Raw genomic sequence first — 21,215 nt, 5'->3', positions numbered from 1 at the left:
AATAAGTCATAATAGCGCCAGGGGGAATTGTTTATATGTATGGTAATAGAGGCAGGCATAAACAAACAACATAGAGGAAGAAATTTAGTAGAAATAAACTCATGGTTTTCCTTCTTTTTAGTTTACTTATTCATAGTCAGTATTTAAAATACGTTTCGAAATATACTAGTTGTTATTCGAAACGTCCTGGTGATATGAGAGCGCATACTTACGCTTTCCAATACCTTCTATAATCAACTTTGGAAGTTAGACACTGTTTCAATTAGGATCCTGCCTTGCTTTGAGTATATCTCACATAAGAAATTACCAATTCTACGAAGTAGTATCCTTTCTTAGCAAAATCGATATACACAGATAAATACCAATTTATAAAACTAGAAACACTCATTGGAAGCGTTTGACATACTACAACTCTCGTAATTCACCTAAATATACAGTCAATCAAAGTTTTGTAGCGACATGAGTAAAGTACCTTGAGGTTGGATGTTACAGCCTGAACCACCAACACCAGGAGCAGAAAAGACCTTGATAAATTATTATAAGAATTAAGGCCTAAGCATTAAAAAATATGATTGAAGAGGAAAATAATAATATTTCTGGAAAAGCTCCGGTGCGAATTGCCTTTGTTCATCCTGATTTAGGAATTGGTAATTATAACAAAGATCAAAAGATTGAATTATTAATCCTGGTTATTTAGGAGGAGCAGAACGATTAGTAGTAGATGCTGCCGTAGGACTACAGTCCCTTGGGAAAGAGGTTATCATTTATACTTCTCATTGTGACAAACAGCATTGTTTTGAAGAAATCCGGGATGGTACGAAGAATGATGTTACATACTTGGAAGGCATCGATGCTAATTATTTTTTTATTTTAGGTACTCTAAAAGTAGAAATATATGGAGACTGGTTACCTTCTTCCATTTTTGGCAAGCTGTCGATTCTTTGCAGTACCGTGCGACAAATATACTTAACCTTAGTCCTTCTTTTCAAGTTCAGTTACTATGATGCTATATTTGTAGATCAGTTGTCTAATTGCATTCCAATGCTGTTACTCGCCTGTCGTACGTTATTGTTCTATTGCCATTTTCCTGATAAGTACTTGGTAAAGCCAGGAGGTGGGATACTTAAAAGGCTTTATCGCGTTCCGTTTGACTCATTTGAGGCGTGGTCTGTTCGTTTAGCCGATCGTATTGTTGTTAATAGCAATTTCACAGCATCCGTGTTCAAGAAAGCTTTTCCCAAAATTCGAAAGCCTCTTCGAATTATTCATCCCTGTGTAGATGTCAAGGCTGCTGACCATTCTTCGCAATATAAAATTTCACAGTCAATTTCGTACGTATTGATGTTTTTTTTTTTTTTTTCAAGTTACTAACGAGTTTTCTTGGATGTGATTTGGGGATTTCATGGATGACTTTAGTTTGTCTTGTCCTTGAACTTATATTAAAAAATCCTCCAATCCATTCATAAATTTAGATCTCGCAAAGTACTTATGTCTGTCAATAGATATGAACTGAAAAAGGATATTGCTCTGGCCATTGAATCGTTCGCTGCTCTTCGTGATTTATCCTCGGATCACTTTTCTGACTACCTTCTGGTTGTTGCGGGAGGATATGACACACGTGTTACTGAGAATCGTAAATATCTGGAGCTACTTCAAAATTTATGCAAGCAGAAGGGTTTCACTTATCGTACAATGAAAGACGATTGGGATAGCTTATCCGTTGAGTCTCATGTAAATGTTTTGTTTTTGCTATCTGTACCTTCTGATATCAGAGATGCGCTTATTTCTACTTCTAAGATTCTCCTATATACACCCGAAAATGAACACTTTGGAATTGTACCTCTAGAGGCAATGCTCCGAGAAGTGCCTGTTCTTGCTCAGTCAAATGGTGGACCTTTAGAGACTGTATCTGATGGGAAAACGGGTTGGCTCCGTCCCCGCGATCCTAAAATTTGGGGAAACGTAATTCACGAAGCTGCTACTAATTCGGCATACGACATCAAAGCAATGGGTGAAGAAGGAAGAAAATGGGTAATTAATGAGTTTTCTGCTGACGCTATGGCTTCCAAGGTTGAATCAGAAATAATGTCTGGGATTTGTTCTTCTACGCCGAAACGTTACATAATGCGATGCTTTCATGGAACAGTCGCTCTTTTGACATTAGCTTCACTCGTATGGTTCATGTTTACGATACTTTTCTTCTATTCTTTGAGCTTTTTTCACGGCGTTGCTACCACCACCGATGACTCAGTTTCTCAATTAAGCCTTTGGTATGGCGGCATTGCGACTATTCTTTCTATCATTACAGTTGCTATGTATGCCAGAACCATTTAATCTTTTAATTCTTTAATTTGTAGTTAGCATTCGTTCCTTTTCGATTGACATATACATTCTTTTCCCAAAAAAAATGGAAATAAAACACAAAAATGAAATTAACTCTTTCTGTTTTCTATCTTAATCTAAAATCCAAAATCCAATTGTTAAATATAGCATTAAAAGAGCAGTGCAATGTACGTATTTTGAAAAATCACAGCCAACTAACTACAGGAAGAAGTCCAGAAATATTGAAAAATGGGTTTAATTTTTTGAGTAATATTCCTCCAAAGTACGTCGGAAAGTATCGAGTACAGCTGTAACTTCACTCTCAGTCCCGACGGTTATACGCAATGAACCTTCACACATGGGCTCAGTGCCACGGAAACGGACAACGACCTTGTGATCAGTAGCCATTTTCAAATAAACAAAACGAGCAACATCATTACTAGGTACACCATTCACGGGTTTTGACAAAACTTGAACGAGAATGAAGTTTGCATCAAGGCCACCTATTATTTTGCCTACACCGGGAATAGCAGTAATTTCTTTACAGAGTCGGTCGCGTTGAGTAAGAGCTCTATCACGGTGCTCATACATCTTAGAAACGGACTCGGGAGACAAAGCCTTAATAGCTAAACTAGAAGTGGGCTGACTGATGTTATATGGGGCTTTTAATGAGTTCATGATTGCCGCAATATCAGGATTGGTCAAGCAAAATCCAATACTAGCAGGTGTTAGTAAAGGTAATTAGAATTACAACGTACCGAATACCAGCGAGACCAAAAGATTTTGAAAGGGTTTGGCAAACTGCCAAATTAGGGTAATCATTCACAAGCGAAATAGCGGTCTTTTCTGGAGAAGCAAAATCAATATAGGCCTCGTCAACAACAACGATACCATTCCAAGTAGGATGAGCCAGTAACTTTTTTACGTCATCGAGCTTCAGAGCTTTAGCTGTCGGATTACCGGGAGAACAAGTAAAAACGAGCTTGATGGAATTGTCTTTAGAAAGAGTATCGTAGACCGCATCGATGTCTAGATCAAAATTGGGTTTAAGCAAAACATTAACGACCTGAACGTCATTGATCTTAGCAGAAACAGAATACATGCCATATGATGGAGGGCAAGCTAAAATTTTGTCTTTGCCGGGGACACAAGAAATACGGATCAAGGAATCAATAATTTCATCACTACCAACACCGACGACCATGTTTTCAGGCTTCAAGGGTTTGGCCAAAGGGTGTTCCTTATTCCTTAAATCGCAAAATCTCCGTTTTAAATCATTCTGTCTAGGGTCGGGGTAACGGTTATATTCAATGCCACAATCATTGATAACTGATCCAAAAGAGCATTCGTTAGCATCTAAAAGAATACCTCTAGAGTGTTTGGGTTAGTACGATCCTTGTATAACGAAAACCAGCTTATAGCTAGCTTAAGATTCAGCAACAAATGAAGACCTAGTTACAGTGCTTCACACGTAAATCAAAGTCTAAAACATGAAAACCTGTTCATCACTTACTCTGAAAAGTCACTATACGGGTTAGTCAATCGCGTCCAGACCTCGTCTACAACAATACATACTCTCTAGCACAGCGATAGGGCTGTAGATCCAAAATGTTTTTACGAATGCAAGTATTTAAATCAAACATGACTGCGACCTGAGAATCGTTGGTAAAGAGAAAATGAGACCATAGATATGGCCTTTTTCTACATCCAGATGAGATAGTGAAGTCAACCAGAGGATCTTAAAACCCTTAACAAAAACACAGATAAGCATACGCATGCTTATTGTTATGTATATGCTTTTAATGGTTATTATTTGTTGTTAGCAATACTGTTTAATCATATCTTTCTAATTATTTTTAGCATGTGTTATAGATTAACACCTCATAAATATTACTTTATAAAAACCATTACTTTAGTAATTCTATGCTATCATATTTAGAATATACTTATTATATGCTTTAAAATCCTAAAACCCAACATTATACCAAGCATCTAGGTATACTTGGCAGCTAGTAACTTGCAATTACTCTTTTCCTGTAGCTGAAATTTAACTGTTTTTTTCTTAGTATTTTGGATTATAATATTTTTTTCTTCACTCACGTGCTTAGGCACTTCTTTGCAAATCAGAGAATTTTCAAAATTAGGACCTTCTTACAAACACTTGTCCTCCTTCCTCAAAAAATTTGTGAACTGTCTTTCGGATTGTTTGGTTATACAAGAATTTTTCGTTATTACTTTGCTTCAAGCAGAAGAGAATGGCTCAAGCTGTGAATTACCATCCTTCTCATATGGAATCGTATTTGCAAGAACTCATTGGTCGTCCGTTTCGAGACATTCAAGCTGAAAAAGAACGATTGAAAAGAAAGTCTGAGAGTCTAGAACAAGAGAAGCTTTCTTATTTGCAGTCAAACTATAAAACTCTGGTTGAATTAGCTGATTGCCAAGCTACTACCAAAGAATTCTTGGGCAATACAAAGGAACTTTCCCAGAATATATTCGGTAAAAAGGATGCGCTATATAACATCACCTCTCAAAGTCAACAATTTTTATCGTCGATTTCAATTCATCACCAGCAAGCTTTGCTTATGCATCGAATGCAGCCTCAAGTCTCTAGTATTTTGAAAATTCCCGAGTTAATGGATTCTTGCATTCAGAAAGAGTATTTTTCAGAAGCTTTGGAGTTTCAAGGTCTTACACATCGCTTACGAGATCGGTTTGCTTCAATTGCAGTCATACAGGATTTGGTATATCAAATAGAGGCATTATCTGAAAAGCTATCCGCAAAATTCTTACTGCAGCTTCAAAAACCTTTAAAACAATATACTCTAATTAAGATAGTAACTTATCTTCGTGTCACTAGCAAGCTTTCTGAGGCGGAAATTAAATACATATTCCTTTTCTATGCTTGGCAGCAGCTGCAGTCAAATTTGAAGAGCTTGATTCCTTTACTTGATTACAATAATCCAGAGCTCTATTTAAAGAGATATTTGCAAGTGATTCGTGATCGTGCTTTCTCTTTACTATTCCAATACCAGAGTGTATTTTATGAGTCAACCACTCTGTATGCTGATCCAGCAAATTCTACAGTTGACAATGCCAACCTTTCTTTCAACGAGGCATCTACTCTGCACCAGCTGGATCATGAAAGTCTGCAAAGCTTTAGCCAAAATATCATATCTTCTTTCGTAAAAAAATTAGTGAAAGAGATATGTTATGTTTTGGAGACTTTTCTACCTAGAGTTCATGAAACGACGGTCCGTTCTTCTTTACTTTTACAATTGTATTATTGTAACCAAAGTTTAGCAAAAGTAGGAACTGATATGTCCATTCATCTTTATACAATTCTCGGAAAGGAATGGCTTGATATGCTGATATCACAAGCTGAAGAGAAACCTTTTTAATTCCGCTACTTTTTATCAAACCTTCTCTTGTTATAGACTAGTCATGATTATTTATGCATTGTTAATAAATCTAGATATTTTTAGACAAAGATAATTGGAACTCCTTTTCAAAAAGATATTGGGTAAATTACAAAGAAAGAGAGAGGGATAGATAGCAGGATGGAAGATGATATTATGAGAAAATAAGCTTTATGTTAATTACATAACAATTTCCCTTAAAACAGCATCATCCGTAAGACCAAGGTTGTCAATGCATGTCAGGTAACGTTCAAAGTTTTTCAATCGTAGGTACTTAAGTATTCTTTGTCTTTGATGGGCATAGAATCGAAGTTTCCGCTTAGCCGTCTGGTCCTTTTGGTTTCGACTGGAGTGGTCTTTTAGAGCTAAAATTTTAGTTGTAAAGGCTGCTGCTTGAACTTCAGGACTTCCTGTGTCATTATCTGTTCTTGCGAAGGATTCAATGGCAGTGCGCTTATTATTTGCTTCAGCTAATTTAGCATTGGAGTTTGAAAGGCTAAAGATTCTTCGAATGCTCTCTTTTCTAGAATCATTGATCTGAGACATATTACTAAGTTCTTGTGCTAAACGTTGAAAATATTCAGCAGCACCCGGTGCTTCATCCAAGTCTCGTAGAGACTCAAATACGTTGTCAGTAGATCCTGGAGCCGCAAAATCATCCACCTTCAGAAATTCACGTGCTTCATTTAACGTAGACACGTTAAGCTCATCAAATTTTTGCAAAATGTTGTCGACTTCAGTCATGGAAATAGGAAATTTAAGGGGAACGAGAGGTGTAGTTTTCTTTTGTAGTTGATTTTGAAAAAATTGCTTTGAGCGAATCAATTGATTAGTCCATTCGGTCGGATTACCCATTACAAAATCTCCCAAGTTCATTTGGCGTTCTTTCTGAAGTCTGTCTTGACGCTCTATGTTCAGCTTCCTTCGACGACTAGCCTTTTGTTTTTTTAGTCCATTAGTTACAGAACTAGTATGGAAATTGGTTAGGAAGGAAGATCCAAAAAGCCCTTGACTTTGACCGCATAAGAAGCCAGGTCGGTAAATATGTCGAATTGATAACCTCATTTTATGTATTGTACTTCTTAGTAATATAAATTATAGGGTATAAGAAGAAGAAACTAAGAATTCATGCCTTCCTTCCAATGTTCGGTTGGTGTGCGGAGGTGGGTATACGGGCAGGATGCGAATGGAGAGTAAAAATAGAGATCGTAATTAAGTCCTAATGAACGAAATAATTAAGTTACAAAACTTACTTTGTGTTGAAAAAAAAAATAAAATAAATAAACAAATATTATGCTAAAACTTGCTTGAGACTAAAGGTTGAGGGACGAGAATAAAGATTCTTTGAAGGACTGTAAATCCGAAATGGCTTTGTAATGCATTTCTTCATAGGCTAGAAATTCTCTGGCGTTTCGAGTTCCCTCTTTCCAGTTTTGCAATAGTCTGCTGTGGCCTGGAGTATTCATGAGATCCAACTGAAAGCATTTGTTTTTAAATATCTGCCAGTGAAATAGAAACTGGGTGTATATCAAAGAATAAGAAGACCATTTCCTTTGAAATACTTCAAAGTCATTAAAGTACTTATCGATGGTTTCATTTGAAATGTTTGTTGGTAACTGAGGAGGAATTGGAGCTTTGATTTGAGGGAAGGTAGGTGGTTTTGGAAGCAACTGAGCTATTTCATCTTCAGATTCTTCTTCTCTTTCGAGAGAACGTAAAACTTTTTGTAGTTCATTATGATATTCGGCTGATGAGGAAACAGAATTAGCGGAGTTGGGAGGCCGTAAAGAATCATCTTGGTTTTCTTCTATCTCCTCAAAAGTTGCTGGATTAGGATAATAGCTTGAGTTTGAGCGAAAATCGTTATTTGTTGATATTGAGGACGGACGATGTTGACGGAGATCATGTTTTTTATAAAGCTGAGGTTGACGAGGTGAAGGGGAAAGTGAGTTGAGTGGAAAGGAAAAAGACTCTGGACTTTGGGGAGGATCTGAACACGATGACGACCTGCCATGGCTAGAAAATGAATGTACTAAATGAGAACTGGAGGTAGGAGTAGGAGAACGGGTGTAAGAGGTATTGTCCGATTTGGGAGTTGAACTGAAAGAACGACGCTTTTCGCGTAAAGACTCTAAGTATATTTTTGCTTCAAACTTGGAGAGTGGCTGAAATCGACTATAAGCATTTGTATTGTTGGGTGAACCAGGTTCATGAGAAGTATTATTAGGGGAGGAATATAGCTGTTTCTGATCTTCGTGATGTCTTGCAGGTACTGGGCTAGAGTTGGGGCTCTTCTTTATGAAGGTGGATGAATGTCTCTGCCGTTCAGAGGACGACAAAGGACGGTAAGGAGATTCATGTTTGTGTTCATTTCCTAATCCGCCCTTATTTTTACTTGTAGAAAAGTATTGTGAGACTTTTGCGCTCACTTTTGAAGTTACATTAGGAGTTCTCCAGTTTGGGGAATTATTACTTGTCCTTTTAGGGCGAAATCTCGATAATCCATCCAATCTTCCCAATTCTAATAGTCGTTTTTGGTCATATAATTCCCGTAACTTTTCATCTCGTAGAACTTCATGCGCCCTTTGAATCAACTGGAAATGAGGAATCACATCCTGCTCCCGTCCTGGATTTCTGTCTGGATGAAAACGTAAAACGAGTTTTAAATATTGTTGCCTAATTTGTACATAATCGCTGTTACTTTCAATCCCTAGCACATCGTAATAATCGACGAATTCTTCTGAGAAAGCAGGCCTCGTCATGTCCCGTTTAGTTAGAAGTGTTAAAAAGACAAGTTTTTATTAAAGCTTCCAGCGGCCGTTTGTATAACTTTATTCTAAAAGGATCACGACAAACACAAGGACGTGTATAAACAAAGGTAGTCTCTTCAGAGCCTGCAAATAAAATCAGATTTGGTAAGGTTGTTAAACTTAGCAAATGATAATTTATTATAAAATCATGAAAGATGTTTAGATATCCAGTCCTCTAAGTCCACTCTCGTTAAGTATAGTCAGTGACTTTGGAAGAACTCGTGACAACACCCTAGTGAATATCTGAGGTCTAAAGGTATAAACGGTGGAATTCTTTACGTTTCTTAAGAGGTTACTAAAAGATTCCAATTTGAATTCTGGACAATAAATGAATATGGTATTTAACTGCATGACTCTATTGAAAAGCAGTTTCTAAGAAGAGTGATGATTTGGGCTATATGTTTTTTGCTTCAAAAGAATTGTGAAATTGAAACTGAAAGAAATACGTTATTGAATGATAATTTATTTAAAAGCGTAAGGATTCGCCTTGTTGAACAGGATTATTACTCTGTCTAAATGGAAAACGAAACGGAAAATCAGTATACTAAAGACAAGGATCAGAATGACCTTTCTAATAAAGAAACCACACCTCCATCGTTGTCTTTTCAAGAAAGTACGGAGGGTGACTTCAGTGAACTCAACAGTGACACGGCAGTAAGAAAGCCTTTTACAAAAATTCGACCCATTCTGAGTGATCTCTTCTCAACTCTAGAAGAAAACATCAACATTGCAAAGCTAGATGCTGCGAGGGAGTCACGAGAGTTGCACTTAAATGAGCTTTTGCTTTCTGATTCCTCCATAGGTGACATTTGGCTTGGCCTTAGTTTCCTATTTCATAATACCTGGCACTCGGCTATGGCTCTGATGGATTCAAATGTTTTATATCCGATGAATCCGTCATACCATCTTTGGGAATGCACCCTTGAAACCGGTAAAGTCATTCATTTGAACTTGCACGTCTGGCATTGTAATTGTCCGCAGTTTACATACAATGCTTTCAAAAATCCTTCGACATTTTCCCAGGAAAAGTATCCTAAAAAGTGGGATCGCTGGGGAGGTGGATGTGTATCACCACATCCACCGTATTGTGCACATCTTCTAGCGGCGAGCCTTTATGCGGCTTGTCGTAGCGTTCCTTTTTGAAACATCACAAGTATTCTATTTTCTAGTATAATAATCTTTCTTGCACGAACGTATATTCATAACAAAATTTCATTAATTTTTATACATATATGATTGTATATTTATGTATATTGTATAGTTTTACAAAGGCCTTAAGACCAAGAAAGACAAATAGGAAAACTCTATTTTACAAAGAAAGAAAGAAAATGAAGATGCAAACCAATTTCAATAAGACGACATTACCTGAACATAACATAATCCCGAAGGAATCACTAAAATGCATGATGAATAATAAAGGTTATATATATATATATATATAGAAACTCTTTAGAATCATCATATAGTCTTCTCCTTGTTCCAAGATAAATATCGCGGATCTCCCACGCGTCGTCGTTTAATCATGCATGCAACACTGAGGATAATACCACTAGCGATGTTTATACCACCAATCACCATATACATGATCCCTAAAAAGTAGTTCTTACCACCTATAGCGGTAGTTGTAGAAAGCATAAAAGTCTTGGTGCCATTATACTCGATAACAGGGAAGTTATAAGCTATATCAACTTCATAAATACCAGGGTTCAATTCAGCCGTAGCATTTTTCTTTGCAAGCTTACTAAACGTTGGAAGAGCTGCTATTCTCATCCATACTTGCAATTCGTCCCAGTTGGAAATATCAGGTAAATTATCATCAGTGTATCCGTTTGGATACATCTTGGACCAATTTGGAGGCGGAACAACGTCGGATGCATTGTAGCTGGTCTTAATATAACGTTCTTTATCCTCTGGCCAAGCCGTTCCGTTCGAAGTCATTTGGTATTCATCCAATGATTCCGTGCTATCCCATGAATCATAGCGAACAAGTGAAGAAAAAGTGTCGTTAAATAACGAATTGGCTATTAACCCGCAAGGATAATATGGTTTGTTATGCTCATTTACGTCTAATGGACTACATTCACCGACTTTAATTTCTTCCGGGGACCTTGGTTCACCACGGAGCTGAAAAACGTCAACGCTCGCGGTATATCGACGATGATTTTGATAGAAATTTGTTAAGCGGTAGAATGAGAATAAAGGAGCACCCAGCTTTTCTGGGATTTGAAATCGTAAATAACAATGATCATTTTCTGACCTCCACTTAGCAGATACGTTATTATTTTGGCTCATTTGATAAACAATATTCGTTGCCGGCATGTCTGTGAAAGTATTATCGGTATCCAGACAATGCGTATAATCGAGTCTTACTTCTTTTACCTGGCGATAGTGTTAGAAACGGTGAACATCGTTCATCATAAACTTAAGAATCCCCATGACATATTTTACTCTACTTCGAACATAGGAATTATTTTCAAGCATGGAATATTTCGACACAAAACATACCCGTTGACTAGCCACATACATTGCTCCACCCAAAGGAGCAAAAATGACGCCCAAAACAAACAGTAAAGGAAGCACAGACCACGGTGTAAAAATGAACTGCCAGGCAGGAAGACTTTGCTGTACGAAACGCGATTTATCACTAATTGAAATTGATTAGCTTCTCATTCTTCCAATTCGTCAATCCACGTACGGGCGCTTTAATTTCATGCCCTTTTTTTTGGTCATTTTTGAACTACTACTCATTATAATTCCAAGACAACTATAATTAAGATCTTTTCAAGAACCGAGCCTTCCGTTTCTTAAGTATGGTAGTAGTAAGTAACCTCATATCCTCATTGCAATGCTACTTTAGTTGTTGCTTTCCGCAAGTAACATCGATGACAAAATCATGTGTAAACAAAAGGTAGTAAACAAAGGAAAAAAGAACAAAAGAAGCAGCAAAAGGATCGCATTATTTTCTTGGTAGTACGTTTCATTGATGAAAGCAGGCGACGTTGACAATTTGGGGAGGATATATGCTTGCTTAAGCATATGGCTTCTAGGGCGAAGACAGAAGGACCTCCTTCTGAGTAATTGTTTCAATACTTGCATTGTTCTCATTCCATATTCTACAGCCTTATTACTAGCTTGGCTTGGCCTCTGCAGGAAGAGAGTTTCAGTTCACGAAAAGTAGTTTGGTTTCTCCATCAAAGAAACAAGATATAAACGGAAAAAAAAGATAAAGAAAGAGTCAAAATAAAATTTACTAAGAGAAAGCAAATCAAAAAGAAAAGTTTCTTATGCTGAAAGTGAGTAATTTTTGAGCAATACAATTATATAATAGTAGTCATGATAACGAGGTAGACATTCGCCGAGCGTTTCTCAGACTTCCAATTTCACAATAACAAGTCTGCAATACTAAAAACAATCAGCAATTGGATTTTTCAAGCGTTTTAACTTGGAAACGTGTTTACGTGTGTTTTGATTTGTCTTTGACTGATACGATTGGAAATCTTTCCTCATTTGTTTGTCTTTCGAAGCATTTCTTGTCTTTTTCTTCTCCTTTTGAAGTAAAAAAAACACCTTTTATTTCTAGTCTTCCATTTCGCCACATACTTACAGATACAAAATGGCTTATCAAACTCGTCAAGGATTGCCTGACGGTTGGGTCGCACAATGGGATCCTCGCTATGAGCGTTACTTTTACGTTGATGAAAAAGCTTCCAAGCCTCAACCTCAATGGGAATGTCCCGTACCCAACTTAAATATACCTCCTCCCCCGAGTAAGGAACACTCTGCCCCTCCAACGGAACCCCCTCCACCTTATGCTCATCCTACTACCGGAGGCCCTTCTCCATCTCCTGCTGCATCTGGTTCTGGAGACAGAGGAATTTTTAGCCGTCTTCATCATGGACACCAGAACAACCAACAACCTTACTACGGTGGCCAACCTGGATATGGGGGCTATCCTCCTTATGGCGCTGGCCCAGGCCCTGGTTATGCTGCTGGTCCTCCCGGTCCGGGTTATGGCTATGCTCCTGCTGCTGGATACGGTGGCCGTTCCGGTAGATTTGGAGGAGGCGGCGGTGGCCTTTTATCCAATCCCATGGTGACTGGTCTCGGTGGTCTGGCAGCTGGTGGTTTAGCAATGCATGCTTTTGATGATGCCTTTGATCATAATGATACCGTGGTAGAAAACAACTACTATGGTGATGATGGATATGATGGTGGTGGTGGTGATTTTGGAGGTGGTGATTATGACAATAATGACTTTGATGGAGGTTTCTTTTAATCGACTATTATGCAACAAAGTTCTGCTCCTTCTCCAATTTGCCATGATACTTTTTGATGTGATTATGAAGCGAAACATCTGGAGATCGTGTGATCTTTCTCACCATGTCTGATGTTTGCTGTCCCAATGAATAATGAATTCTCTTTTCTTTCATAGTCTATGTGAAGTGAAGCAAAGAAATCGAAATGTTCTTGATTAACTGTCGTTGATGTGAATAAGCTTGGATTTTTTGCTTTTCCAATTTTTGTCAATGTAGCCTCCTAGTTCGTTTATTTTATAATGAGATAAAGATGGAGAATTTTAATTGTTACAGACAAGTAGCTTCAACTTTTCGTCAGCATTCTATGTAAGATTTTTCCAACTCCTTCCATACAGAGAAGCATCAAGACATCATTTCATTCCTTTCGATTATCTTGTTCTACAGTTTCTATCAATAGAAATTATGAAGCTCTTTATTTACGATTAGCTTGTTCAATGTATCGCCAGTCTTTCGATGCATTTGTTTTCATGCTTTTCTCAAACGCTTAATTACCATCTTCAACATGGAAGTAGAATTCAAACTATGATACCATACTATTTGTTGTCTCTTTAGCCTTTATTTATTTATGCTTAGTTCCATGCAAAATCTTCTCTATTCTTGATGACATTATTCCTTGTCGTTTACGCTAGTATTATGTATTTAATATTTGATAATTAACTGTTGGTTGTTAGTATTATTTCAATACATTCCTCACTGTTGCTTCTTTGTTCCTTCTATTCTTCGTTCTGAGTATGTTATTATAGTAGTTTAGCAACTCCACAACACATACCAAATACGCTTTGGATACTGCCAAAAAAAAAGAAAACGTGATACTAAATTTTCAATAATAGCTATTTGACTTGAAAGTTTGTTTTACCTCCTTCTTCGTCTTTCCCAAGATGGATAACTATGTAAAAGTAGAAAAGATTGGTGAAGGTAAAGTCGGTTTTATAGAAAATGAAGACATGTCTTTTACAGATCTTTGATGGACTCTTCTTACTAATCATTTTGGTAGGGACCTATGGTGTTGTCTACAAAGCAAAACATAAGTCTTCAGGGCGCATCGTTGCTATGAAAAAAATACGTCTGGAAGATGAGTCTGAAGGAGTTCCTAGTACAGCTATTCGGGAAATTTCGTTACTAAAAGAGGTGAACGATGAAAGTAATCGCTCGAATTGTGTTCGGTATGAAAAAAAAAACAAAAAAAAAAACCTAGGCGAGGATTCATGGAGATGTTGCTTTGCCTTCCTATCACGCTCTTTCTCTTGCCTTATTACTAACGGTATATAGTCTTTTGGACATCTTGCATGCTGAATCCAAACTTTACTTGGTATTTGAGTTTTTAGATATGGATTTGAAAAAGTATATGGACAGGATATCAGAAACCGGAGCATCTGAATTAGATCCAAGACTGGTTCAAAAATTTGCATACCAATTAGTGAACGGCGTCAACTTTTGTCATTCCCGGAGAATCATTCATCGAGATCTGAAACCTCAGAATCTGCTAATCGACAAAGAAGGAAATCTCAAATTAGCAGATTTTGGTCTTGCAAGGTCTTTTGGCGTACCTTTACGCAACTATACACACGAGGTATGTTTTGACCAAGTCCTGTTCAGCAATGACTAACAGAACCAGATTGTTACGTTGTGGTACAGAGCACCAGAAGTCCTTCTAGGATCTCGACATTACTCTACTGGTGTTGACATTTGGAGTGTTGGATGCATATTTGCTGAAATGATCCGCCGTACTCCACTGTTTCCTGGCGACTCTGAAATTGATGAAATTTTCAAAATCTTTCAGGTGTTGGGAACTCCAAACGAAGAAGTATGGCCTGGTGTTACACTTTTACAGGATTACAAGTCTACCTTTCCTCGTTGGAAGCGCGTGGATCTTCACAGAGTTATACCCAACGGTGAAGAAGCAGCGATTGAGTTACTTTCGGTAAGTATTTTTAAGTTGCTTATTTTTATCCACTTTGACTGCTTTACTAATATCTTATCCAGGCAATGCTTGTTTACGATCCTGCTCATCGAATCAGTGCCAAGCGAGCTCTACAACAGCCATATTTACGAGAATATGGAGAAACTTGTGTGTAAGAAGTGTCTGCTGTACTACCATTTTCTTAAGCATTCTTTATATATATTTATCATTATTACCCGCTATTATTATGCGTATGCGGATTTAAGGTTTATTATGTATGGTAACTCATATTTAACCCTCATTTCTTTTCTGGCTTATGTTTGTTATCATGCAGTTGGAGTCATCTTATGTTTGGCTGACCACACAGTCCTGTTACTAACACAGGATGTGTTAAAGGATTTATTGCATTTTCAGACCTTGTAATATGTCTCGTACTTGGATAAACTAGGTCATACTCATTTATTAAGTGGGATAAATCGTATGGCTTTTTCCTTGTACCTCAATCTTTGTGTCTTTATCATTTTCCTCGTTTTTCTTACTATCGTTTATATACCATCTTTTATCTTTAGTTATACGAGTCTATACTTAATATTCAGGGATGTCTAAATTCAATATACGTCTGTCCTTCCTTTTATATTGATTAGCAATAAATCTATTCTTTTCACCGCTAACTAAATCTATTGTACAATGGCATTACGTAGGCCGACGAAAAATTGCACCTCCTACCGAAATCGAGCAGCCGATAATCAGTTCTTATATAGTTCACTCATGAATCGTACATGAAGTATATTATAATCAGTTAGGCATAAAAATAATAGTAGTAATATTAAAGACAGAAGGATAAGTAAAACGTGCAGATAGAAACGAAACAGAGGAGCAGGGGGCTTCCAAAGACAATTGTCCCAGTTGTTTTTGTTTAGAATACCAAAATTGATTCAAGGAAGTTTTTTTTTGCAAGATTCTATAAATAAAGGAGTCCATATATATATACATATATAACGTGAGAAAACGCGTGCATCGTATAAGGACGTTGATAATTCAATAATTACATTGAGACAATAAGTTCTCATCTAAATCAAAGGAACAAATCGACCAAGCAATTTTCATTATGATGAGAATTATTAAATAATTTCTTCTTCCTCGGGGTACTTTTCCTTTGTACGAATCAGCAGCTGTTTATTGATATGAGGCAAAACACCACCACCAGCAATAGTAGCACGAATTAAAGTATCCAATTCTTCATCACCACGAATGGCTAATTGCAAGTGTCTGGGAGTAATACGCTTGACTTTCAAATCCTTGGCAGCGTTGCCAGCTAATTCCAAAACTTCAGCAGTCAAGTATTCTAAAACAGCAGCACTATATACAGCGCTTTTTGCACCGACTCGCATATTATTTTGGGTTTTCGCTTTTAAAAATCTTCTTACACGTCCAACTGGAAACTGGAGTCCAGCACGCGCCGAATGGGACATTTGCCCGCGTTCGCCAACTTTAGATCCTCCCTTTCCTCCAACATGTTTTCCTTTTCCCCCTCCAGACAGCATTTTAAAAATTGGGAGCAATTGCGATTTTGGGGTTCTGATATAGCGTGTTTGGTAAAGGGCAACTCTAGTTGACGCGTCTCTCTCCTCATATGGAGGCGCGTTCCTAGAAAAGAAATCTCCATTTCGTAACCTTTGGAATATATAAATACATCAGATTAAACGATAAAATTTTATTAAAATAATTTTTATTTCTTTCATGTATACTATTAATATGTGGTTTTGGTGGAGGAAGTCTATTTACAATAAACAAACTAACGGTCTGTGTTTCTTGCAGTGTGTTTTCTGTTTACTTCTTTTTTTAAGTAAATTCGAATGGTTCTCATTCTAAAATAAACATTCAAACAAACAAACTATAGATAGCAGCAAGCGATCAAATTGAAGCTAAAAGCATACACATGAGTAAGGGTTGCTACGTTCATAAACAATGAAAACAAAGCGCACGTTAGGCAGAACAGAATATGCGAACAACAAATATTAATTCCTTTTTTTAAGATCAAAGATATGCTTCGTACCTGTGATTTTTTTTTTATTATTTCTTGAACATTAAACAGTTAGTCTTGAATCAATCAAGTTCACTAAAATAAAAAATTTGAAAAGAATTAAATGCCCCCACTCGGAATCGAACCGAGGATCTTCGCATTACAAGTGCGATGCTGTACCACTAAGCCATAAGGGCTGGATCTGAAAGGATAAGATTATAAACATAAATAAAGCACACAGTATATTTAGACAGTTTCTTTTATTTGTCTATTTGTTGTATGCGTTTTATGACTGTAATTCCATGTGCATGCATCGTAGAATTCGTTGGGGGATCCTAGAATAGTTTCTTTGCTGAAATTTATGAAGTTGCCTGGAGTGACCCAAGGGCTTCTGAAATACAATCGTCAGAGTGGATCGAATTATCGAAAAACGATCCCAAAGAGTAGAAAGATCTCCTCAATTTCTTTCATTCAAACAAATGCATATATAAGAAAGGACAGGATCCATTTACTTTTTCTTTTTGTACTTATTGGAGAATTCTCGGTTACGCATAGACTTAAATTAAGCGATTGCTTTATAAAAAAACTGGACTGGCTGTTTTATTTATAACTAAGTGAGGGTCGTAAAAGAGATATTGTTTTTGTTTCTTCTACTAATACAAAAAATTGCGCAGGAAAATTGGCATTCAATGCGGATCAAACCTTCCTTTCGTTCAAAATTCACTTTATGTCACAGGTCTTCCACCATAAAAGCTACGAACGAAACAATCGTAACTCTTCATCGCTATTCAGAAACTCCATACTCTTCAACAATCCTCAATTCATATTTACTTAGCTGAAAGTATTGATTTTATTATTCAGTAAATATATCATATTCGCTATTTACGACAGTATAGGGTAAATTCATTCTCAGGTAAATATCACTGGCAAACGACGATCTATATCTTCAAAAAGCTACTTTTATAGCGTCTTTGATCTTATCTAATACATACTTAGAATGCTTTGGAAAAGATTACCGAGAACATTTCCTTCTTTGAAGTCAAGGTTTCAATCACCAATATATCGATCTATCGGAACGATTGAGGCTACCTCTGTTGCTCCTAAGACAAACAAATTTATCGTTGGACTTTTGACTGCAGTCCCAGTTATTTGTTTTGGGTTAGGCACTTGGCAGGTAAAACGCCGTGAATGGAAAGTGGGCATTATTGATACTCTAACTAGCAAATTAAAACAAGATGCTATACCACTTCCCGCTAATTTAGAGTATGTCTTTTTATTTCTATATATTCAACCGGTGATTATCACTAACCCAAAAACTTTTAAGTGAAAAAGAAATCCAAGCGAAAGAATGGACGAAAATTGCTCTGAAAGGTACATTCTGTAATGACCAGGAAATGCTTGTTGGCCCAAGGACGAAGGATGGAAGTCCCGGATATCACGTAGTGACCCCATTTGTTCTGGAGGATGGTCGTCGTGTTTTGGTTAACCGGGGTTGGATATCCAAATCTTTAGGTGATCCTTCTCTTCGAGACAGCGCTGCCATACCTACCAACACAGTACAAATTGAGGGACTGTTGAGAAAACATACTGAAAAACCAAAGCTCATGGTGAACAATGACCCATCAACAGGTTCCTTTTTCTTTTTGGATGTTCACGAATTTGCTAATCTTAAGAATACCCTTCCTATTTTGATTACACAGTTAGGATCCGAACTCCCTCCTTTTGAAGAAGCTGATCTAGTCCGAAAGGGCATCCCTTTGGGCCATCCCCATCATGTCGAAATCTTTAACCGACACACGGAATACATTATTACTTGGTAATTTATTCATTTACTTTGTTTTATACTTCAGCTAACAAAATCCAGGTATTCTTTGAGTTTGTTGTCTGCCATCATGCTTTACATCTATTTCCGAAGAGGATCTGGCACTGTCTCTTTAACATCTGCTTATGAAAGGAGTAAAGTTCGTGTTTAGGTGAAACCCAATTTTTTATTTATTATGGAAAATTTAAAATTTTACAAATCTCGAAAGTTTCCCGACAGCATCTCCTGTCTGGGTAAATGAATCTATCATACTCTCCATAACTTGCTTGGCAAATTTCTGGTCAAAAGGTACCTAAAATAGAAAAAGATTAGTTACTTATAATTTAGAAAAAAATAAAACAAACCTGTTGTAAAGAGGACTTATTAAGCCAGGAATGACTGAACAATTCAGAAACAATTTTTCGAGCGTTTTTCTTTTTATACTTTGACACAACAGAAATACTACCGAGTTTCGAAGTAATCAGATTTTTTAAAGCTTGATATTCTCTCAAAAATTCCTTTTTCTTGGAAGAAGAAACATGGTAAACGAAGCTGTTGAGGCAGATTATTAAATCATTCAAAATCTATCGGCGGTTAGTTTTCCTTACTATCAATAAATTTACATACTTCCGTCTGTTTCGTAATTACACTAAGAGAAGTGCTGTTTTCGTATTCTAAAGATTGGACTAACGCGGAAATTTCCTCCAATTTCAGTTTATCATAGTTATCGGAAGTAATGGTCAAGCCCAAATTACCAAGTAGGATCAAGATATTAACATGTTTGACTTCTTCTAAGGTTAATTGTTCTTGCAAATTATTGCGATCGCAAATAGACTCCATTTCCTGAACATGAGATCTTGCAACTTCCCATCTTCCATTCACAATGTCCTCTTGAACAAGCATGTGTCCCAGAACAAATAAGTGCACCCAAGCGGTGGATGGATGTGGGGCATTTCTCAGTATATGTTCAGCAGTGGGGAATTTAGGAGATGCATAGTTGACGAAGACGTCTAAATCTCGATTATCTTTGGGATTTGAGCATTTTGGTAGGTATTGGGCAGGGGCCTTGTAATTATTTAAGTAATGACATCTAGCTCGCTCTATCAACACGACACTCTTCCACATACTATGGTCCAAACGTGAACGGAATTCACGCATATTCTCAATTTGCGAATAAGCTTCCTCTTCGTATGCATTGCAAATCATTTCAGGAGTTTCATATTCATTTGAAGCATAAATCCGTACACTTGCATTTAAATATTGGGCAGCCAAGGTCGAAGGGAAGTGTGTGGTTGCTCTCGTCAAGAGATAGTGATCCATAGTATCATTTTGGACTTGTTTAATAGACATAGTGTCATAAATCTTGCAAGCAGCAGGAAATCCACCGTCCAGGAGCAAATACAAACGAATCAAAGGAAGCTTCAAATTGAAGTTATGAAGGTTGCTAGTGAGACCTTTCTCTAACAAACAGATAGCATCAAAAATAAGCCCTTGACTTACTTCACTTGACAAAGATGTATACTCCTTGAAATACATGAGCGCATGAACAGCCAATAGTAAAGCCTCATATCCGTGAGTAAAATCGGTAGGCAATATATTATCACTCAAAGACAAGCCTTCTTGGTAAACACTGAAGCAATTTTGCAAAAAGTCGGTTATGTTTTCTTGAGTAAAAGACTCAAAGCAGAAAAACTGAATTTTAAGACGCAGAACCTTAGCAACTAGCTTGTCGATTTTTTGAGACTAAGAATTAGTTAGAGCTAACCTGCATATACAAAATTAGTTACTTACCTTATTAGTTTCGGGACAGCTTTCAATGGTAAAGTTCTCTAGCAATTGTGCTTTGGATTCATTGCTTAATTTTTGAAGGAAGGGTACTATGTCTTCAAAAACTATAGGCTTACCGCACATTTTCAGCACATAGTTCAAAATAGCATTTTCATGTTCATTTTTTAAAAATTGAGATGTAAAATGGATCCAAAGAAGATGGAGGTTTCTTTGAGAGTGAAAAGTAGACAAAGCATTGTGAGAAAGCTCCTGGACAGGTTTGAGTCTGTAATCGTAGTTAGTTTTGTATTAGAAACATAGCTAAACTTACTTTTGGCTGTCATGTAATGAGCATTCTAGAAGAGCCTTACAAATCTTCCAGTCAATATTTCCATTTTGGAAATATGTGGAAGCAACGGAGAATAAGGTGTCCCAGCTTTCGCAGTCGGCAAGAAGCTGGAGCTTTCGAAGAAGCAAGTCGGCATCAGCTTCTACAAATTTTTGGGTTTCTTCGTTCAAGAGTAGTTCAACAGCATCGCTTTTTTTCCCGACCAATGAAAGTATGTCCAAATAAAGATGACATTCTTCACAAGAATCAATGTGTCCGGAAGGTGCGGAGAAAGTAATGCTTGCTGTTTTTTCGGCAAGTGCTTTTAACAAACGCTGCTCCATCTCATTTTCTGAGCGTTTGCATAACAAATACAGAGATGAAAGGACCCATAGAGTGTGCTTACGCGAAGGAAAGAGTTTCTGTAATTCCACAGCGGCCTTATAATAATTTATTAGTGTCTTGTAGCAAGTAAATAAATGAGACCCTACCTTTCTCTGATGAATAAGACTCTTCGTTCTCACTGCGG

The 21,215-nt window shown here is 37.1% G+C and overlaps 12 protein-coding genes and 1 non-coding gene across 13 annotated transcripts in view; 6 read left to right on the top strand and 7 right to left on the bottom strand.

Annotated features, from left to right (window-relative positions):
• Positions 1 to 491: 491 nt before the first annotated feature.
• Positions 492 to 2,469, top strand: SPOG_04428 (mannosyltransferase complex subunit Alg2). The gene is made up of 4 exons (XM_013170505.1): positions 492 to 647; positions 698 to 814; positions 875 to 1,331; positions 1,473 to 2,469. The coding sequence occupies exons 1-4, from the start codon at positions 569 to 571 to the stop codon at positions 2,332 to 2,334; spliced, it is 1,515 nt and encodes a 504-aa protein (XP_013025959.1). The 5' UTR covers positions 492 to 568; the 3' UTR covers positions 2,335 to 2,469.
• SPOG_04429 (histidinol-phosphate aminotransferase imidazole acetol phosphate transaminase His3) lies at positions 2,320 to 4,024 on the bottom strand. Its single transcript, XM_013170506.1, has 4 exons — positions 3,898 to 4,024; positions 3,836 to 3,847; positions 3,081 to 3,692; positions 2,320 to 3,040 (listed from the first exon to the last, which is right to left on the bottom strand). Exons 1-4 carry the CDS (start codon positions 3,963 to 3,965, stop codon positions 2,578 to 2,580), a joined length of 1,155 nt encoding a protein of 384 aa, XP_013025960.1. The 5' UTR covers positions 3,966 to 4,024; the 3' UTR covers positions 2,320 to 2,577.
• Positions 4,025 to 4,312: 288 nt separating this feature from the next.
• Positions 4,313 to 5,947, top strand: SPOG_04430 (transport complex subunit Cog8). The gene has a single exon (XM_013170507.1). The coding sequence runs from the start codon at positions 4,578 to 4,580 to the stop codon at positions 5,721 to 5,723; it is 1,146 nt and encodes a 381-aa protein (XP_013025961.1). The 5' UTR covers positions 4,313 to 4,577; the 3' UTR covers positions 5,724 to 5,947.
• Positions 5,922 to 6,806, bottom strand: SPOG_04431 (ribosomal protein subunit S28; the record flags this gene model as incomplete). The annotated part of the gene is made up of 2 exons (XM_013170508.1): positions 5,922 to 6,677; positions 6,705 to 6,806. The coding sequence occupies 2 exons, from the start codon at positions 6,804 to 6,806 to the stop codon at positions 5,922 to 5,924; spliced, it is 858 nt and encodes a 285-aa protein (XP_013025962.1).
• Positions 6,807 to 7,054: 248 nt separating this feature from the next.
• SPOG_04432 (random septum position protein Rsp1) lies at positions 7,055 to 8,503 on the bottom strand (the record flags this gene model as incomplete). The annotated part of the gene is made up of 2 exons (XM_013170509.1): positions 7,055 to 7,216; positions 7,304 to 8,503. The coding sequence occupies 2 exons, from the start codon at positions 8,501 to 8,503 to the stop codon at positions 7,055 to 7,057; spliced, it is 1,362 nt and encodes a 453-aa protein (XP_013025963.1).
• Positions 8,504 to 8,704: 201 nt separating this feature from the next.
• On the top strand, positions 8,705 to 9,850 carry SPOG_04433 (SWIM domain containing-Srs2 interacting protein 1). The gene has a single exon (XM_013170510.1). It carries the CDS (start codon positions 9,068 to 9,070, stop codon positions 9,692 to 9,694), a length of 627 nt encoding a protein of 208 aa, XP_013025964.1. The 5' UTR covers positions 8,705 to 9,067; the 3' UTR covers positions 9,695 to 9,850.
• SPOG_04434 (CDC50 domain-containing protein) lies at positions 9,756 to 11,389 on the bottom strand. The gene is made up of 3 exons (XM_013170511.1): positions 11,247 to 11,389; positions 11,057 to 11,195; positions 9,756 to 10,930 (listed from the first exon to the last, which is right to left on the bottom strand). Exons 1-3 carry the CDS (start codon positions 11,297 to 11,299, stop codon positions 10,010 to 10,012), a joined length of 1,113 nt encoding a protein of 370 aa, XP_013025965.1. The 5' UTR covers positions 11,300 to 11,389; the 3' UTR covers positions 9,756 to 10,009.
• Positions 11,390 to 11,885: 496 nt separating this feature from the next.
• On the top strand, positions 11,886 to 13,258 carry SPOG_04435 (uncharacterized protein). Its single transcript, XM_013170512.1, has one exon. It carries the CDS (start codon positions 12,165 to 12,167, stop codon positions 12,825 to 12,827), a length of 663 nt encoding a protein of 220 aa, XP_013025966.1. The 5' UTR covers positions 11,886 to 12,164; the 3' UTR covers positions 12,828 to 13,258.
• Positions 13,259 to 13,645: 387 nt separating this feature from the next.
• Positions 13,646 to 15,437, top strand: SPOG_04436 (CMGC/CDK/CDC2 protein kinase Cdc2). The gene is made up of 5 exons (XM_013170513.1): positions 13,646 to 13,782; positions 13,862 to 14,030; positions 14,137 to 14,437; positions 14,483 to 14,788; positions 14,851 to 15,437. Exons 1-5 carry the CDS (start codon positions 13,746 to 13,748, stop codon positions 14,941 to 14,943), a joined length of 906 nt encoding a protein of 301 aa, XP_013025967.1. The 5' UTR covers positions 13,646 to 13,745; the 3' UTR covers positions 14,944 to 15,437.
• SPOG_04437 (histone H2A variant H2A.Z) lies at positions 15,360 to 16,371 on the bottom strand. Its single transcript, XM_013170514.1, has one exon. It carries the CDS (start codon positions 16,309 to 16,311, stop codon positions 15,889 to 15,891), a length of 423 nt encoding a protein of 140 aa, XP_013025968.1. The 5' UTR covers positions 16,312 to 16,371; the 3' UTR covers positions 15,360 to 15,888.
• Positions 16,372 to 16,915: 544 nt separating this feature from the next.
• Positions 16,916 to 16,987, bottom strand: SPOG_16398. Its single transcript has one exon. It is a non-coding gene; the product is annotated as a tRNA-Thr (tRNA).
• A 423-nt stretch (positions 16,988 to 17,410) lies between these two features.
• On the top strand, positions 17,411 to 20,397 carry SPOG_04438 (SURF-family protein). The gene is made up of 4 exons (XM_013170515.1): positions 17,411 to 17,703; positions 17,787 to 18,053; positions 18,115 to 18,606; positions 18,655 to 20,397. The coding sequence occupies exons 2-4, from the start codon at positions 17,788 to 17,790 to the stop codon at positions 18,761 to 18,763; spliced, it is 867 nt and encodes a 288-aa protein (XP_013025969.1). The 5' UTR covers positions 17,411 to 17,703; position 17,787; the 3' UTR covers positions 18,764 to 20,397.
• Positions 18,753 to 21,215, bottom strand: part of SPOG_04439 (NatB N-acetyltransferase complex non catalytic subunit Arm1) — a 4,187-nt gene continuing 1,724 nt past the window's right edge. The window contains exons 5-9 of the mRNA XM_013170516.1: positions 20,690 to 21,126; positions 20,383 to 20,644; positions 19,219 to 20,334; positions 18,957 to 19,175; positions 18,753 to 18,904 (exon numbers count right to left, since the gene is read on the bottom strand). Coding sequence (XP_013025970.1) covers positions 18,797 to 18,904; positions 18,957 to 19,175; positions 19,219 to 20,334; positions 20,383 to 20,644; positions 20,690 to 21,126 — 2,142 coding nt within the window. The 3' untranslated portion in view covers positions 18,753 to 18,796. The remainder of the gene's footprint in view (positions 18,905 to 18,956; positions 19,176 to 19,218; positions 20,335 to 20,382; positions 20,645 to 20,689; positions 21,127 to 21,215) is intronic.

Source organism: Schizosaccharomyces cryophilus (genome assembly GCF_000004155.1).
Source record: "Schizosaccharomyces cryophilus OY26 unplaced genomic scaffold supercont4.9, whole genome shotgun sequence".
NCBI lineage: Eukaryota > Fungi > Ascomycota > Schizosaccharomycetes > Schizosaccharomycetales > Schizosaccharomycetaceae > Schizosaccharomyces > Schizosaccharomyces cryophilus.
Note: the sequence above shows the minus strand (reverse complement) of the source record. Positions and strands in the feature narration are given on the sequence as shown.